The 18,963-nt window shown below is 43.3% G+C and overlaps 1 protein-coding gene across 3 annotated transcripts in view; it reads right to left on the reverse strand.

Annotated features, from left to right (window-relative positions):
* The window catches only part of LOC137563335 (rootletin-like), a 149,912-nt gene extending 132,426 nt beyond the window's left edge, over window positions 1–17,486 (reverse strand). For 2 of the 3 annotated variants that reach the window (XM_068275671.1, XM_068275674.1), the window contains exons 1-2: window positions 15,866–15,901; window positions 4,184–4,482 (exon numbers count right to left, since the gene is read on the reverse strand). In XM_068275671.1, the coding sequence (XP_068131772.1) occupies window positions 4,184–4,372 (189 nt within the window). In that variant the 5' untranslated portion in view covers window positions 4,373–4,482; window positions 15,866–15,901. Of the gene's footprint in view, window positions 1–4,183; window positions 4,483–15,865; window positions 15,902–17,408 lie in introns of those variants that run through there. The other variant, XM_068275673.1, reaches the window with a different exon arrangement.
* Window positions 17,487–18,963: the final 1,477 nt, after the last annotated feature.

Here is an 18,963-nt window from a genome sequence, read left to right on the forward strand (position 1 = left end):
ACACTTATTTTACTCTGAGTGCTGACTTTGCATTTTATTTATAACTGCTTTATTAATCCTCTAACTTAATCAGAAAGCAGTTATGCTTGTGTGACTTTGTTCAGGGGACCTTGTTCAGTGTGAGAGAAGGCTTTGTTTACATTTCTCACTTGATACAATTAAACACAAGATAACATTATGTAAAGTTCCGAAGCGGCCAGCTCTGCTGGCAGGGAAGCTTCTAAAGCCTGTGTTAACCCTTTAAATGCAGTTCTAGTAAAAAAAAAATGCTGGTTGTATATGCTGTAAATAATTTATTACAGCAAAGTAGAAATGCTGGGTTTCATTCCGCTTTAATAGAGATTACTGTGATGGAATTGTTATATATGTTATGGCCAGAGCTCGAAGATGGCCACTTCGGGATCTGGCTGGCCAATGTGAAAATTGGCTGACTGATGTAACTAATATGTGAATATAACTTCTGCTTAACTTACATTATTGGACTTTGGACAGCTAGAATGCAAAATGACAGGATCCAGTTGGCCAAGTCTTGAAGAAATATCTATTATAGCGGCAGTGAGCAAAGTCGAGTGGTGGCAAGCAGGTACAGAGAACACAGTGCGGAGGGCTGGTGTTGGCATTCAAGAACCTCTGTCCTCTTATCGCTCTCTGTGTTTCATCACTTCTATTCCCTTCCGGTCTCCGCTCTGCACCTCCACTCCATGTCCACTGTTCCTTGCTCTGCTCTCAATGTCCCCTTAGTATTCCACCTATGTCTGCCCGCTTGCCACTGCTCCTTCCAAGCTTCAGGTCACTGCTTTACACCACTATTCCTCAGTCATCTCTCAGGTGGCTCTTACCACTGCTCTGGAAAAGGCTTTGTGACTTGGCCAGCTGGACCCTGTCATTTTACGTTCTTACAAGTGAAAACCTCAACTTTCGCATAGAAGTAATATCACATTGAAGTTCCAAAATCCTATGTGAAATTGTAATGCAAAATATCAGACTGTTGCAAGATTAATTTTCCATATAATCTATAATCATAATTATGATGTGGAATTTCGCCAGGACGAACAATTTTGCAAAATATTACTTTCTTGTGCCCATAAAGCATGTAAGCAAATAAATGTTTCTCATATGCAAACATTTGTTTTTTTTATGCTCCATAGACATCAATGCATTTGTGCAAAAAAATGTATTTTTTCATATGTAAACATTTTTCTTGTACACCATACAATACAATGCATTTATTTAATTGTATGAAATTGACATGAAATTACTTTAACTCAAGAAATCAAAATTGCAATTGTAAATTCTAAAAAAACAAAAATAGTAATTATGGTTTAACACATGTTCTGACTGGCCAAAGTACAAAAATGTAAGTTAAACAAAAGTTGTTCATGGTTTGGTCGCATTAGTCAGCTACTTCACACATTGGCCAGCCAGATCGCAAAGTGGCTGGACTTCAGGTTCTGGAAGTAACATAGATCAAGGAAAACTTTTACTCTATATTTCATGTTCACTTTATCAAGCAACATTACATTGTAACACACCTTCAAATATCTCTGTTACTAGTTTAAACTACTCAGCTTAATGCTAGGTACACGCGATACAATTTTCTGATTCAGATCGATTATTTCCGACAGGTCCAATCTGATTTTTCATCGATTTTTCCAATCTACAGTGATGTGAAAAACGATTTGCCCCCTTCCTGATTTCTTATTCTTTTGCATGTTTGTCACACTTAAATGTTTCTGCTCATCAAAAACCATTAAATATTAGTCAAAGATAACATAATTGAACACAAAATGCAGTTTTAAATGATGGTTTTTATTATTTAGTGAGAAAAAAAACTCAAAACCTACATGGCCCTGTGTGAAAAATAAATTGCCCCCTGAACCTAATAACTGGTTGGGCCACCCTTAGCAGCAATAACGGCAATCAAGCGTTTGCAATAACTTGCAACGAGTCTTTTACAGCGCTCTCGAGGAATTTTGGCCCACTCATCTTTGCAGAATTGTTGTAATTCAGCTTTATTTGAGGGTTTTCTAGCATGAACCACCTTTTTAAGGTCATGCCACAACATCTCAATAGGATTCAGGTCAGGACTTTGACTAGGCCACTCCAAAGTCTTCATTTTGTTTTTCTTCAGCCATTCAGAGGTGGATTTGCTGGTGTGTTTTGGGTCATTGTCCTGCTGCAGCACCCAAGATCGCTTCAGCTTGAGTTGACTAACAGATGGCCGGACATTCTCCTTCAGGATTTTTTGGTAGACAGTAGAATTCATGGTTCCATCTATCACAGCAAGCCTTCCAGGTCCTGAAGCAGCAAAACAACCCCAGACCATCACACTTCCACCACTATATTTTACTGTTGGTATGATGTTCTTTTGCTGAAATGCTGTGTTATTTCTATGCCAGATGTAACGGGACAGGCACCTTCCAAAAAGTTCAACTTTTGTCTCGTCGGTCCACAAGGTATTTTAGCAAAAGTCTTGGCAATCATTGAGATGATTTTTAGCAAAATTGAGACAATCCTTAAAGTGAATGTGTACCGCTTTAAAAATAAAAAAGTCAGATACTCACCTAAGGAGAGGGAAGGCTCGGTACTAATGAGCCTTCCCTCTCCTCTCCCGGTTCCGCGCAGGATCCCCCACAGCAGTATTCGACCAATTTGGTCAAATACTGCCACTTCCACTGCCGAAAGGGATGTTTCGGAAGCCTTCGGGAGCACTCGGGCTCTCGAAGACGGGACGCTCTATACTACGCACGCGCGAGCGCCCTCTATGACACAATCGCGCGTGCGTAGTATGGAGCGGCCCATCTTCGGAAGCCCGAGTGCTCCCAAGAACTCCGAAGTCCCTGCGGCGGCGGGCGCGAACGGGGGAGCCAGCGCAGCACCAAGGGCACTGGGAGAGGAGAGGGAAGGCTCATTAGGACCGAGCCTTCCCTCTCCTTAGGTGAGTATCTGACTTTTTTATTTTTACAGCGGTACCCATTGGCTTTAATGTTCTTTTTGCTTAAAAGTGGTTTGCGCCTTGGATATCTGCCATGCAGGCTGTTTTTGCCCAGTCTCTTTCTTATGGTGGAGTCATGAACACTGACCTTAATTGAGGCAAGTGAGGCCTGCAGTTCTTTAGATGTTGTCCTGGGGTCTTTTGTGGCCTTTCGGATGAGTTTTCTGTACGCTCTTGGGGTAATTTTGGTCGGCCGGCCACTACTGGGAAGGTTCATGTTCAACTGTTCCATGTTTTTGCCATTTGTGGATAATGGCTCTCACTGTGGTTCGCTGGAGTCCCAAAGCTTTAGAAATGGCTTTATAACCTTTACCGCTTTAGAAATGGCTTTATAACCTTTACCAGACTGATAGATCTCAATTACTTTTGTTCTCATTTGTTCCTGAATTTCTTTGGATCTTGGCATGATGTCTAGCTTTTGATGTGCTTTTGGTCTACTTCTCTGTGTCAGATAGCTCCTATTTAAGTGATTTCTTGATTGAAACAGGTGTGGCAGTAATCAGGCCTGGGGGTGACTACAGAAATTGAACTCAGGTGTGATAAACCACAGTTAAGTTATTTTTTAACACACAGGGCCATGTAGATTTGGAGTTTTTTTTCTCACTAAATAATAAAAAACATCATTTAAAACTGCATTTTGTGTTCAATTATGTTATCTTTGACTAATAGTTAATGGTTATTGATGAGCAGAAACATTTAAGTGTGACAAACATGCAAAAGAATAAGAAATCAGGAAGGGGGCAAATTGATCACATCACTGTATTTTCCATACAAGTGAATGGAAAATCGATCGGAAATCAGATCGGACGTGTCAGAAATAATCAATCTGACAGTCAATTTGTCAGAAAATTGTATCTTGTGTATGTAGCATTAGACAATGGAGAAATTAGTTCCTCTCATTTCATCTTACTCTTTGGCTGAACTAAACCTCTTCAGGATACAATGCATGCATAATAACTTTGTCCTGACCAACTGCATTGAGCAAGCACAGGAGCACAGAAAGCATGTGTACAATACATCCTACAGTGATTCAGTGTGACCAAGTTAAAAGATGGCATAGAGGAAGCCTCATCTCACTTGAGTCAACTATCTTCTTACTAGTTTAACTAGCTTTATGTAGTAACAGGTTAATTCTATGTAAGAACAAAGTATAAAAGTGTAATACACTGAACGAGGGAAAAGTCTTACCTCAATGTTTTTCTCAAGTTCTGACAGACCAGAGGGTCTTGGAGATTCCCACCCATACCAACTACTGCCTAGATCTTTGGAGCACCATCGAGGAGACCTCTTTCCGGTATCAAGATGGTGCTGATAGTTGTCAACAGACCCATAGCGGGAAGGTAAGCTGACATATCCATTGCTGACCCGATATGACATTTGTGTGGTCAAATTTCTAGTAAGGCAAATATGGTCCAAAGATGCCTAAATTAGTTTTACAACCATTGCAGTTGGTCCATATATAGAAGTCCAAGTTGTAAAATAAGGACCTGTAAATATAATTTGAAAAATGTATATCAAATATGAGATTATCCAAACTAAAAGTCAAGTACCACTTGACTATTTTTAGAAATGTGAACTAAGCCTGCAGTGATACAAAATTATATTTTTGTTTAAACGGAACCCATGTCCAAATGCTTATGGAGTGAGACTTATTACCAATCCCTCCCTAAGCTGCTTCCATTAGCCAAGTGTCACAATTAGAAATGGGATGAATCCCAAATTTCCTCAATTCCAAATACAAAGAGATTTTCGTGTTTCTCAAACCTTTCAAATCTCGTACAAATTCTGTACATACGAATTGTATGATCCATGTAAGAATAGTAGTTATTGTAAGTCTAACTGCCATTCTTACACTGATCACACAATTCTTATATACAGGATTCGTTAGATTCAAAAGATTCAAGAAAATTGAGATTTTGATTTAGATTCAAGGAAAGTTGGGATTCATCCCATCTCTAGTCATGTGATATTGGTGACAGGATTAGTGGGCTACATCTTCTTTAGCATGTGTAACAATTTCAGAAAGAGACAGTCAGGGATCAATGATGTGTATGTATGTCCCAGATTTTTTTAATCTGCTCTGGGATTGTGTGTCCTACCTGAGACAGGTGCTCAGATGAGTAATGAGATCTGCACCAGGATGTGGCTGTTTCCCCTGAGTATAATGAGCAATTGGGAAATAAAAGGCTAAGCAGCCCAACCCGATTCAGCCGGAATGTGGGAGAGAACACATGCTGTGTGCTAGGCAAAAGAAGTATAGTAATTTGTGCTAGAAAAGATTGTAATATTTACCTTGTTTTTGGTTCAGGACAAGTGTTTGGAGAGGGTTTCTCAGCGTTTTTAGTGTACCACAGACCATAATATAGAAAGTTTTGATACCTACCTGGGACTTCCTCCAGCTCTATGAGCACGTCTGAACCCCTTGCCATCCTCTTGTGGTCTGCCGTTTAGCTGCAATCAGCCCCGGTAACTGGTTCAGTCTCGTCAGTCGGGGTCTTCTGCGCATGCGTGGACCTCCTGCTCATGCGCAGAAGACCCCAGCTGATGCAACTGAACCAGTTACCGGGGCTGATTGCAGCTGAATGGAAGACCGTTTGAGGACAGCGAGGGACTTAGACATGCTTATGGGTCTGGAGGAAGCCCCGGGTAAGTATCAAATTTTTCTATATTACTGTCTCTGGTTTACTTTAAGATTAGATAGCAAGCCCATTCAGTGGCAATGTTTTTTTATGCTTTGTTTAACAACAAAAACAAAGACTGGCATTTGTGGATCACGGAAGACACGGAACACTGTCTGCAGACTCATATTGCACTTGCTACATACTTGTCACACACAGTCCAACTTTTGTCTAGTGATAAACATGTAAACCAGGACTTCAGGATGTGGAGAGTACTTACACTTGCTTCCAAAAGCAGGCAGTTTCATTAGCAAGTCAGCACTGTTACATGACAAGAAGGCAAATATTTCAGTGGTGCCAGTAGACATTCTCACATACTGTTTACTGAGGAAGGCAAAAGAATCTAGCAGACTTCCTGGCACTCAGAGAGGAAATTATTTAACCTACATGCCTCAAAAAAGAAAACATAGGGCAGGGGACTTATCACTCTTTGCATCTGTACATATATTTATTATTCACATTTGTGACACAGGGTGGCTCTAGAGTGGAATGCCAAAGCTTTTATTTTAGGTTTGTATGAGCAGTTAGAATGTCAGTGTTGTTTTTTTTTTGGGGGGGGGGGGGGTTGCAAAAAAAATGTATTCACCAAAGACAAGTAAAATAACAGCGGTAATTCCTCACAGAGGCATGAATGTCAGTCTGTTCTTTTCTTTATTGCCATTTCCTGACAGACTTCAACAAGATAGCCCAAATTACCTAGACAACAACCCCCTAGTGGAAAAAAAAGCCATCAGGCATGATCTGACAGAATTAGTGGCCCTTCTCATTATTACTACAAAGATAATTTTTACTAGTTTCACCACTGAGGAAATGTGTTCACCCTTGCTTTGTAGGTCATGCCAATCAACTAAATAAAAACGGAGTAAAAATGTTAACAGGGTGATAGACAGGGAATTTAAAACTGGCAGAAGTCCTCACTCTTCCTATCCAAAACCACAAAATAAAAAGTCAGTTAACAGTAATCAATACAAGGTATAATTTTTTTTATTTTCTTTTGTAGCAAAAACTTATCTCTACATATGCTGAAGAATTAGATGAACTGATTATCCTTGCTTGAAGTCTTGGGCTTGCAGAGGTCCTCAGACTCCTGAAATATTGGCTAATCTCCACAGGCCTGCATGATTGTTTTTAAATTGTTGTTATAAATGGAAACCAGCAGTTGACGTGCAATAATGTAGGATGAGGGAAAAAGAGATGTGTTATGCCGTTCGCCCTCCCTTGGAGGGGTATACCGCCTGGGTCTTACATGGCCTAGCCACCTCAAAGCCTATCCAGTTACTTTTTTCATCAAGAGCGCGAACACACCCAGCTTGCCTGGACACCCGAGTGTAGTCGGGTTTATAGATCTACGTCTGTCTACAGCGGTTGGTTGCCTTTCCGCATCCTTCCTTTGTGAGTACACATTTCATTTTTTTTTGCTTTCCTTTTCCTGTCGTGACTTACTGCACCACCGGGACCCCCGTTGTCTGTTGACCACCCCCACACCTGTATGCACAAGACAAGAGATGATGGATTATTACTCCTACTGGGCAACAGACTACATTGCTACTGATGACTGCCAGGTTACAGTCCCCAGGCTTGCCCTACTGGACCAAACAGGAAGACAGGTCTCATAGAGGATGTTCCTGAAGGCAGAAGGGTACATGCAAGGTCACAGCCCAAAACAGAAACTAGGGCATATGGCTATCAAGCTGGGATGGTATTCATGGCAGAAAGCAGGGCAGAAAGCAACCAGGCTTGGTCAGTATTTATAACGGCAGTTGGGGCAGATGGCATTAAGTTCTGCTTGGTATTTGTAGCAAAAGTCAGCGCACCTGATAATTAAGCAGAAGTCAGGTCAAGGTTGGTACCAGATCAGAAAATTAGCATGGTTCAGATAATAGAAAAAAAGAGACTATGGGCACACTGAGCCAGCCAGGGTTTTAGATGTGTCATACTCAAGTGTCCTCATTCCTGTTCTGTCAACCTCCTTAGTCTGTGCACATGTGCGCTGCAGGCCATAGTTTACTGGCTATGGCTGGGGGCTTGTGTAGGTCTATGCGTGAAGGCGTTTGGCCTTGCATGCCCATGCGATTAGTTTGGCGTACATTTGTGCAAAGGTACGGTGTAAAATCTTTTGTACCAAAGGGTGCGGTGGATGCTATAAAAGTCCAGCCCTCGCTCACAGCTAATGTTGTTCATTCTGACAGTTAAGTGTTGGTTCCTGTGTGCCTTGTATTTGTCCAAAGCTGCTTCTGCTGATATTCCCATTGTGACCTAGCCTGCCTGACAACTCTTGATCTCTCTCCTCTGGTTTGACCTCTGCTTGTGACCCTGACTACGCTGTTTGCTGCATGCCCCAGCCCTTGGCTTGAATGCCGTGTATACTTGTTTGCTGCCTGCCTTCAATTTTGGCTTGGATATTGATCACGCTTGCTTGCTGCCTACCCTGACTTGCTTGTCATCTACTGGATCTCTGCACTGAGGGATCACAATTCTCTTGACCACTAGCTGGAGTTATCCTTCGGGTGACCTGGTGGGCACTAGGCTGCAAAGACTATTGTCCCTTGCGGGGCGCTCTGGTGAAGACGTACGCAATGCGTACGTGTGACTCAACAGAATACTGAAGATTGTCAAGCACATGAAGAGAGGTATGACACCTGCCCTGCTGCCTGAAACCATTTGCTGTCTTTGCTCATTAACCTCCTTGCCGGTCTAATTCCCGCCGGCAAGGAGGCAGCGCAGCACTTGTTTTTTATTTTATTTTTTTTTCAAATCATGTAGCCGCTAAGCGGTGGCATCCCCCCACCCACTCCGATCGCCTCCGGCGATCAGAGTAAGCAGGAAATCCGTTCAGAACGGGATTTCCTGCAGGGCTTCCCCAGTCGGCATGGCGACGGGGCGGGATGACGTCACTGATGTCGGGACGTCATAGGGAATCCCGATCCACCCCTCAGCGCTGCCTGGCACTGATTGGCCAGGCTGCGCAGGGGTCTGGGGCGGGGGGGGGGGGCGGCTCGGCGCGGCGAGTAGCGGTGAATCGGCGGCGATCGCGTACTACACGCAGCTAGCAAAGTGCTAGCTGCGTGTAGGGAAAATAAATTATGCAAATCGGCCCAGCGGGGCCTGAGAAATCCTCCTGCGCAGGTTACCCCGAGCTGAGCTCGGGATAACCGACAAGGAGGTTAAGAAAAGTGCAAAGCAGACAGACAGGCCCAGTGCACACCAAAAACCTCTAGCAGATCCGCAAAACGCTAGAGGTTTTTGAAGCAGATTTTCAGAGCGATTCTAGGCATGTTTAGAGAGGTTCTCTAAACATGCCTAGCGTTTTTGGGAGCGTTTTTGTGTAGCAGATTTCATAAATTGCTACAGTAAATCTGTTACTGAACAGCTTCTGTAACAAAAAACGCTTGGAAAAATGCTCTGATCTAGCGTTTTTCAGAGCGGTTTGAACATTTCCTATACTTTACATTGAGGCAGAAACGCATCTGCAAACCGCAAAAATGCTGCAGGAGCCACGTTTGCGGTTTGCTGAATCCCATCCCATTGAGATACATTAGCCAAGCGTTTTCCGAAGCCGCAGCGTTTTTGAAAACGCTACCAAAACCGCTTGGTGTGCACTTGGCCATACTCTGTTTTTGTCTCTTATAGGCTTTACCTGTGATAACTTCAAGGAGTCAGGTGAAAGGAGAAGAGAACAGAAAAATCCAACTGTGAGCTTGAGTTCACATTTTGGCAGTATTTAGATTACCGATTCCCGTTTCTTGCCTGGCTGTTTTGGTAATTCTCTGCAATTCGCATGTTCTGACTGCTCTGGCTGTATGCTTGTAGGACGTGGGTGACTCAGACATTATTGAAGCCCAAGAAACAGCATGAAAGCTAGAAAGCTTGCATTTTCTAAGTGGAATGAAATATAGCATTCCTAACATTCTGCATCCATCTGTAATTAACATTTAGGGCCCGTTTCCACTAGCGCGGAAACCGGGCCGAATTCAGAGAGTTTCCCCACAGGCAAATCACGCGGGGAAACTCTGCCATAGGAAACATTGGCGCCGCCGGCCGAATCGCTTACCTTTGCGATTCGGCTGACATTGCCATCAGTTTCCGTGCAGGAGGCTGCGAATCTTATAGCCGTGCATGGCACGGCTTATGGGATTCGTCAGCGACCAGCAGACCAGGGAGTCTCGCAGCTGCGCGAGGCACTAGTGGAAAAAGGCTCTTGGGTGTGGGAGCCACTAGCAGAGCTTTTCTAAGCGCTTGTGATTTGAAAAGCTCCTGCTAATGTAATATCATTACATTTTTTCAAACATCACATCCCTCAAGTCGGATCACACACATAGCATTACAGTAGCAAGAGCTTTTCAAATCACAAGCACTTAAAATTACGGTAAGTATAAATTACAAATGTTATGAGGATCAACCAATCCGAAACAGTCTGTATGCATGTTGGAATATTATGGCTCTGTACAAATAACAAGCTGACACATCATTGCATTCCAGCAGATCTGGAGGTGTGTTTAGCTTCTAAGGGTAACTAGGAATTATTGCAAATACTTTCTGTTTTAAGTAAGCAAACTTTTGTTTTCCATAGCATTTTAGTAAGGGGGCTTTTTGGACCATTGTAGCCCCTTACACATTACAATGAGTTCTGGTTCACCATGAGCTTGCTTGTTATTTTTGCCCAAAGTAATGTCACATCATTGAATTTTCCCTTAGGCTTGGCACCCACTAGCAGTGCATTTATATGCCCTTCAAAAGTCACCATCAGCAAAACTTTTGAATACTATTTGTCTCAAGTCAGTATTCTGCCTGAGAATTAGTAAAAGAGATAACTAGAAAACGTAGGAAAAAGTAGCTTGACAGATTAATATATTCACCTTAAGAAATGTTAGAATAATCAAATACGTAAAAAAAATGATCTATTCTTATTTGATTTTGATATCTGGTTGTTACTTAATGGAAGAATGTATCAACAAAAATAACTGTGATGGATGTGTCAGTACGGGGATTTTCCTTGCATTTATTGGTACAGGCAGGCCAATCATGATAAAAATGCTTGTAAGCCATATTAACCACTTAAGGACCGCCCCCAGCCGATGGGCGGCGGCAAAGTCCGGGCCCAAACGACCGCAATACGCCCATCGGCGGGGGCGGCTGCGGGAGTGGTTATGTGGCGATCGCGTCATTCGTGACGCGATCAGCCGCCGGGGACTGGCTCCGCCCACCGCTCGTAGTAACCCGCCGGCCGTTCGGAAGCGCCGGCGGGTTACTAGCACCCGGATCGCCGCACTTACATTGTATAATAGGCTTTGTAATGTATACAAAGCCTATTATACTGGCTGCCTCCTGCCCTGGTGGTCCCAGTGTCCGAGGGACCACCAGGGCAGGCTGCAGCCACCCTAGTCTGCACCCAAGCACACTGATTTCCCTCCCCCTGCCCCCTGATCGCCCACAGCACCCCTCAGACCCCCCCCTGCCCACCCCCCAGACCACTGTTTGCACCCAGTCACCCCCCTAATCACCCATCAATCACTCCCTGTCACTATCTGTCAACGCTATTTTTTTTTATCCCCCCCCCCTGCCCACTGCCCCCTCCTGATCACCCCCCCACCCCTCAGATTCTCCCCAGACTCCCCCCCCAGACCCCTCCCCCCGTGTACTGTATGCATCTATCCCCCCTGATCACCTGTCAATCACCTGTCAATCACCCGTCAATCACCAGTCAATCACCCCCTGTCTCTGCTACCCATCAATCAGCCCCTAACCTGCCCCTTGCGGGCAATCTGATCACCCACCCACACCAATAGATCGCCCGCAGATCCGACATCAGATCACCTCCCAAATCCATTGTTTACATCTATTCTCTCCTCTAAACACCCACTAATTACCCATCAATCACCTATCAATCACCCCCTATCACCACCTGTCACTGTTACCCATCAGATTAGACCCTAATCTACCCCTTGCGGGCACCCAATCACCCGCCCACACGCTCAGATTGCCCTCAGACCCCCCTTTATCAATTCGCCAGTGCAATATTTACATCTGTTATTCCCTGTAATAACCCACTGATCACCTGTCAATCACCTATCAATCACCCCCTGTCACTGCCACCCATCAATCAACCCCTAACCTGCCCCTTGCGGGCAATCTGATCACCCACCCACACCAATAGATCGCCCGCAGATCCGACATCAGATCACCTCCCAAATCCATTGTTTACATCTATTCTCTCCTCTAAACACCCACTAATTACCCATCAATCACCTATCAATCACCCCCTATCACCACCTGTCACTGTTACCCATCAGATTAGACCCTAATCTACCCCTTGCGGGCACCCAATCACCCGCCCACACGCTCAGATTGCCCTCAGACCCCCCTTTATCAATTCGCCAGTGCAATATTTACATCTGTTATTCCCTGTAATAACCCACTGATCACCTGTCAATCACCTATCAATCACCCCCTGTCACTGCCACCCATCAATCACCCCCTGTCACTGCCACCCATCAATCAGCCCCTAACCTGCCCCTTGCGGGCAATCTGATCACCCACCCACACCAATAGATCGCCCGCAGATCCGACATCAGATCACCTCCCAAGTGCAGTGTTTACATCTCTTCTCTCCTCTAAACACCCACTAATTACCCATCAATCACCCCCTATCACCACCTGTCACGGTTACCCATCAGATTAGACCCTAATCTGCCCCTTGCGGGCACCCAATCACCCGCCCACACCTCAGAACGTCCTCAGACCCCAGCCCTGATCACCTCGCTAGTGCATTGCTTGCATCTATTTCCCCCCTCTAATCACACCTTGAGACACCCATCAATCACCTCCTGTCACCCCCTAGCACACCTACCCATCAGATCAGGCCCTAATTTGCCCCGTGTGGGCTCCTGATCACTCGGCCAAACCCTCAGGTCCCCCTCAGACCCCCTTCCGATCACCTCCCCAGTGCATTGATTGCATCTATTTTCCCCTCTAAACGCCCCCTGAGACACCCATCAATCACCTCCTGTCACCCCCTAGCACTCCTATCCATCAGATCAGGCCCAAAACATCCTGTCATCTAAGAGGCCACCCTGCTTATGACCGGTTCCACAAAATTTGCCCCCTCATAGACCACCTGTCATCAAAATTTGCAGATGCTTATACCCCTGATCAGTCATTTTGAGAAATTTGGTTTCCAGACTACTCACAGTTTTGGGCCCGTAAAATGCCAGGGCAGTATAGGAACCCCACAAGTGACCCCATTTTAGAAAGAAGACACCCCAAGGTATTCTGTTAGGTGTATGATGAGTTCATAGAAGATTTTATTTTTTGTCACAAGTTAGCGGAAATTGATATGTATTGTTTTTTTTTTCACAAAGTGTCATTTTCCGCTAACTTGTGACAAAAAAAAAAATCTTCTATGAACTCACCATACTCCTAACAGAATACCTTGGGGTGTCTTCTTTCTAAAATGGGGTCACTTGTGGGGTTCCTATACTGCCCTGGCATTTAAGGGGCCCTAAACCGTGAGCAGTAGTCTAGAATCCAAAGGCCTCAAAATGACCTGTGAATAGGACGTTAGGCCCCTTAGCGCACCTAGGTTGCAAAAAAGTGTCACACATGTGGTATCGCCGTACTCAGAAGAAGTAGTATATTGTGTTTTGGGGTGTATTTTTACACATACCCATGCTGGGTGGGAGAAATCTCTCTGTAAAAGGACAATTGTGTGTAAAAAAAAATCAAACAATTGTCATTTACAGAGATATTTCTCCCACCCAGCATGGGTATGTGTAAAAATACACCCCAAAACACATTATACTACTTCTCCTGAGTACGGCGGTACCACATGTGTGGCACTTTTTTGCACCCTAAGTGCGCTAAGAGGCCCAAAGTCCAATGAGTACCTTTAGGATTTCACAGGTCATTTTGCGACATTTGGTTTCAAGACTACTCCTCACGGTTTAGGGCCCCTAAAATGCCAGGGCAGTATAGGAACCCCACAAATGACCCCATTTTAGAAAGAAGACACCCCAAGGTATTCCGTTAGGAGTATGGTGAGTTCATAGAAGATTTTATTTTTTGTCACAAGTTAGCGGAAAATGACACTTTGTGAAAAAAAACAATTAAAATCAATTTTCGCTAACTTGTGACAAAAAAAAAAATCTTCTATGAACTCACCATCCTCCTAACGGAATACCTTGGGGTGTCTTCTTTCTAAAATGGGGTAATTTGTGGGGTTCCTATACTGTCCTGGCATTTTAGGGGCCCTAAACCGTGAGGAGTAGTCTTGAAACGAAATTTCTCAAAATGACCTGTGAAATCCTAAAGGTACTAATTGAACTTTGGGCCCCTTAGCACAGTTAGGGTGCAAAAAAGTGCCACACATGTGGTATCGCCGTACTCAGGAGAAGTAGTATAATGTGTTTTGGGGTGTATTTTTCCACATACCCATGCTGAGTGGCAGAAATATCTCTATAAATAGACAATTGTGTGTAAAAAAAATAAAACAATTGTCATTTATGGAGATATTTCTCCCACCCAGCATGGGTATGTGTAAAAATACACCCCAAAACACATTATACTACTTCTCCTGAGTACGGCAATACCACATGTGTGGCACTTTTTTGCAGCCTAACTGCGCTAAGGGGCCAAAAGTCCAATGAGCATCTTTAGGCTTTACAGGGGTGCTTACAATTAGGCACCCCCCAAAATGCCAGGACAGTGAACACACCCCACAAATGACCCCATTTTGGAAAGTAGACACTTCAAGGTATTCAGAGAGGAGCATAGTGAGTCCGTGGCAGATTTCATTTTTTTTTGTTGCAAGTTAGAAGAAATGGAAACTTTTTTTTTTTCTTTTTTTTGTCAGAAAGTGTCATTTTCCGCTAACTTGTGACAAAAAATAAAATCTTCTATGAACTCACCATGCCTCTCACTGAATACTTTGGGATGTCTTCTTTCCAAAATGGGGTCATTTGGGGGGTATTTGTACTATCCTGGAATTTTAGCCCCTCATGAAACCTGACAGGTGCGCAGAAAAGTCAGAGATGCTTGAAAATGGGAAAATTCACTTTTGGCACCATAGTTTGTAAACGCTATAACTTTTACCCAAACCAATAAATATACACTGAATGGGTTTTTTTTAATCAAAAACATGTTTGTCCACATTTTTCGCGCTGCATGTATACAGAAATTTTACTTTATTTGAAAAATGTCAGCACAGAAAGTTAAAAAAATCATTTTTTTTGCCAAAATTCATGTCTTTTTTGATGAATATAATAAAAAGTAAAAATCGCAGGAGCAATCAAATAGCATCAAAAGAAAGCTTTATTAGTGACAAGAAAAGGAGGTAAAATTCATTTAGGTGGTAGGTTGTATGACCGAGCAATAAACCGTGAAAGCTGCAGTGGTCTGAATGGAAAAAAAGTGCCTGGTCCTTAAGGGGTAGAAAGACTGTGGTCCTGAAGTGGTTAAATAATATAATTTTGCTTCTATTGTTTAACCAGACCAGTGCTGAAGATGTCTTGCTGCATTCCCTTTCTACTGGCACAAACACAACATCAGCACAGGCAATAGGAGCATGCATGTTTCTGTAAAAAATACAAAAACAACAACAAACAACTTGCCTGGATGTCCAACTGTTACATACATAACTGTCTATACTGAAGATGCAATAGTTGTACAAGAAATACGTTTTCAAATAACCCAGTTCTCTTCTCCATCCTGATTACTTGTATGGAATGAACTCTGCGTTTTCTCATCAACAAAGACTGGATAGAACTTTATATAAATATTAACAAAGCTACTTCCTATATTTCAGGATGTTTACATAGAGTATTATATGGCCCTGATAACTGCAGAGATTGATACATTAGTTTACTAATTGCTATAGAAAGGCCAAAGTGTAAATGAACATTTCCACATTCTTAACAATCTAATTAATAGTATCCTGGTATGAGGAAGCTTTGTTTTTCCCAACCCTGCAAACAAGACGCTTTACTTTACCTATAGAAGGTAATTCATTACAATTTCTATATAATCAGAAACTAACATAGCAACAACAGTGGCAACGGATGAGTATTACCAATGGTTATAGCAGTTTTAGTTTATGACAATATTTTCCCTAAATATTAAACTGTCCCACATGCAGTTAGTTTGGTTTGTACAAATGTAGGTAGACAAAAATCTGTATAAAGATGACAGAAAATCTTACCTTATTTTACCTGTCACCACAGTCAGCCCACCTACGAGCTTTATGAAAAGGAAAGAAAGCTTGGGTTTGCTTCTATGGTTACACAAGCAACAAGACTGGAGCTACTCCCTTTTTTGATTAACCAGTTCAGATTGTGAAACCAGGCAACTGTCACTTGCTGTAGCTACGCTGGAAGTGCACTCTGATCTTTTAACAAACAGAATGCACTTCCAGGACAGTCCATGGACTAACCTCCCATAGAACGAGCATGGTCTCTGCGCATTTGTATTCTCCAGAGGGAGAAAATGTTTGTTTGCAGTCATCTTTAAAGAATAAAGGACTATTCACTGTCTCTTCCAGAGATTAGTTACAGCGATCAACGGGAACCACAGTATGCTTTTATTTAACACATACTCTGATCAGCCAGAATATTAAAATCACCGCATAATGTAGTGTACTTTTGTCTTGTGCAGCTCCTGCATTTGATTGGTTTATTTCCAAGCTGCATAAATTACTTGTATCTCTGTCTCTACCCAACTACAATGAAAACCGAAAGTCTAAAGCCTGGTACACACTTTCAATTATAATTGGCTAATCATTGACCAATTTTACCACCTTCATGTAGTATGAGGGTATACCTACACAATCTCCTCATAGTATTCAATACTGTATCTCTTGCCCCTCACACTACATGGAGGTGGTAAAGTTGGTCAGTGATTGGGCAATCATAATTGAAAGCGTGTACCAAGCTTAAAGTCATTGTCAGTCTATAATAAAAAAAGAAACCAGATACTTACCTAAGGAGAGGGAAGGCTCTGGGTCCTAATGAGCCTTCCCTCTCCTCTCCCGATGCCCTTGTTGTGGCGGCAGCTCCTCTGTTCAAATTCCCCACCATGGGGGACTTCGGAAGACTACAGGAGCCGAGTCCTCCCGAAGACCGGCAGTTCCATACTGCGCGAGTGCGCGCGCGAGAGAGAGCTTGTGCGTGCGCAGTATGGAGTGGCTCATCTTCAGGAGCACTACAGCTCCTGAAGACTTTCAAAGCCTCCCTTCAGCGGCGGAGATAGCAGTATTTGACCAAATTGGTCAAATGCTGCTACGGGGGATCCTGTGCTGGAACGGGCACCGGGAGAGGAGATGGAAGGCACATTAGGACCCAGAGCATTCCCTCTCCTAAGGTAAGTATCTGGCTTTTTTTTCTTATTAACGATTCCCAATGACTAAGTTTTCAGATGGTAATATTAAACCTTAGCACATCAAAATACACATACACCGAAAACAAAAGCACTCTTTTCGAAGTGGTGAGTATCACAAACAAATAGCAGTATTTTGCCTAAAAGCCTGTTCACCCCAACACAGTTCCCTCCTCAAACTGGTCCATACACTACCCACCACCATTCAGCAAAGCCAGCAGACATCTTTTGTATGGAAAACCTTAAAGGGGCACTACAGCAAAAAACTGTAACATTTAAAATATGTGCAAACATACACAATTAAGAGGTATGTTTTTTCCCAGAGTAAAATGAGTCATAAATTACTTTTCTCCTATGTTGCTGTCACTTACAGTAGGTAGTCGAAATCTGACAGAAGCGACAGGTTTTGGACAAGTCCATCTCTTCATAGGGGATTCATAGGCAAGGCTTTTATTCTTTATAAAGATATTCCCTAAAAGGGATTTATACAAAGATGCCGGCCAGCTTCCCTGCTCCCTACACAGTTTTTGGCAGTTGGACAGAGCAACTGCCATTCACTAAGTGCTTTTGAAAATAAATATATCTCTGAGAATCCCCTATAAAGAGATGGACTAGTCCAAAACCTGTCACTTCTGTCAGATTTCTACAACCTACTGTAAGTGACAGTAACGTAGGAGAAAGGTAATTTATGGCTCATTTTACTCTGTAAAAAATGTACTTCTTGGGGGCGTGGCCAGGACGGGCATGTGAGCAGATGCATGGCTGGTGAGCTCCCGCTTCAGCAATCATAATCCTCCTTCATCCTTGTTTTTTGGAGCACATACAACTCTGCAAACCCCACCCCGGTTTAAGCAACAATGGGGCCCCAGGGCAAAATAAACCTGGGGGCCCCCCCAACATATACCCCGGAACAAAAATCGGCATTAGGGGACCTTTTTTGCAGCTGGTATAGTCAGGGTGTGAAGTCCCAATCAGTCAGAGCTCCACATTCTGGCTACCCCACATAATTTAAACAAAAAAAAATTCCCACACTCTAAACATAAAAAAAAATAGGAAAAAATGCCAGGGATCTTCATACAGCCATATTGCAGCTATATAGCGATCCCTGGCCAAAGCGCTGCGGCTGCATATAGACCCCCTGGAAACCCCGTCAGGAAATTTATTGCGCTTTTTGTTTGATGCATGTAAAATTACACTACCGTTAGGTTTGCTACTAAAAGTTACATTTACCGCATTTAAAACTATACTTTTTTCCTTCTAAACTTTAAAAATCGATTTTCTCAAAAACTATAAGGTCTTTTTGAAAAATAGTTTTTTCCTCTTATTCCTAATTATCTCCTTAATATATCCTGCAAATTTAGGGTTTCTAGCATTTAAGGTGGATTTGCTATTAACCATTAAAGTCGGCAGGTTTTTAAATGTGTTTTTTTTTCCTTTGAAACTTTAAAATCGATTTTCTCAAAAACTATAAGGCCGATTTGAAATTTTTTTTCCTCTTGTAGCCACTGGGGGCCCCTACAAGCTCTGGGGCCCTGGGCCAGCTGCCTCCTTTGCCTTAATGGTAGCGCCGGCCCTGCTTACAGAGATTATCCGCTCTCAACCATGGGCCCGAAACAGAAAGATAAAGAGAAGGACAAGACCAACGGCCCGATAGATACATTTCGCACGCAGGCCCAAGATGACGCCCAAGACGCAGACCAGCAGGAAGACGGGGATCCAACAAATCCAGACACTGCTCGCATCCTAGAAGCCCTGTCCGCAATGCAAGCCTCACTTACCGCCACCTTTACGACCAAGTTAGAAGAGGTTAAAGCTGACATCCACTTGGTCAGAGCTGACCTAAGCAACCTCCGTGAATGGGTCACAGCCGCGGAGCAAAGAATTTCGCAACTCGAAGATGACACGAGGCACATACCGCGTGACCTG

This window comes from Hyperolius riggenbachi, chromosome 3 (genome assembly GCF_040937935.1).
Source record: "Hyperolius riggenbachi isolate aHypRig1 chromosome 3, aHypRig1.pri, whole genome shotgun sequence".
In the NCBI taxonomy this organism is placed as follows: domain Eukaryota; kingdom Metazoa; phylum Chordata; class Amphibia; order Anura; family Hyperoliidae; genus Hyperolius; species Hyperolius riggenbachi.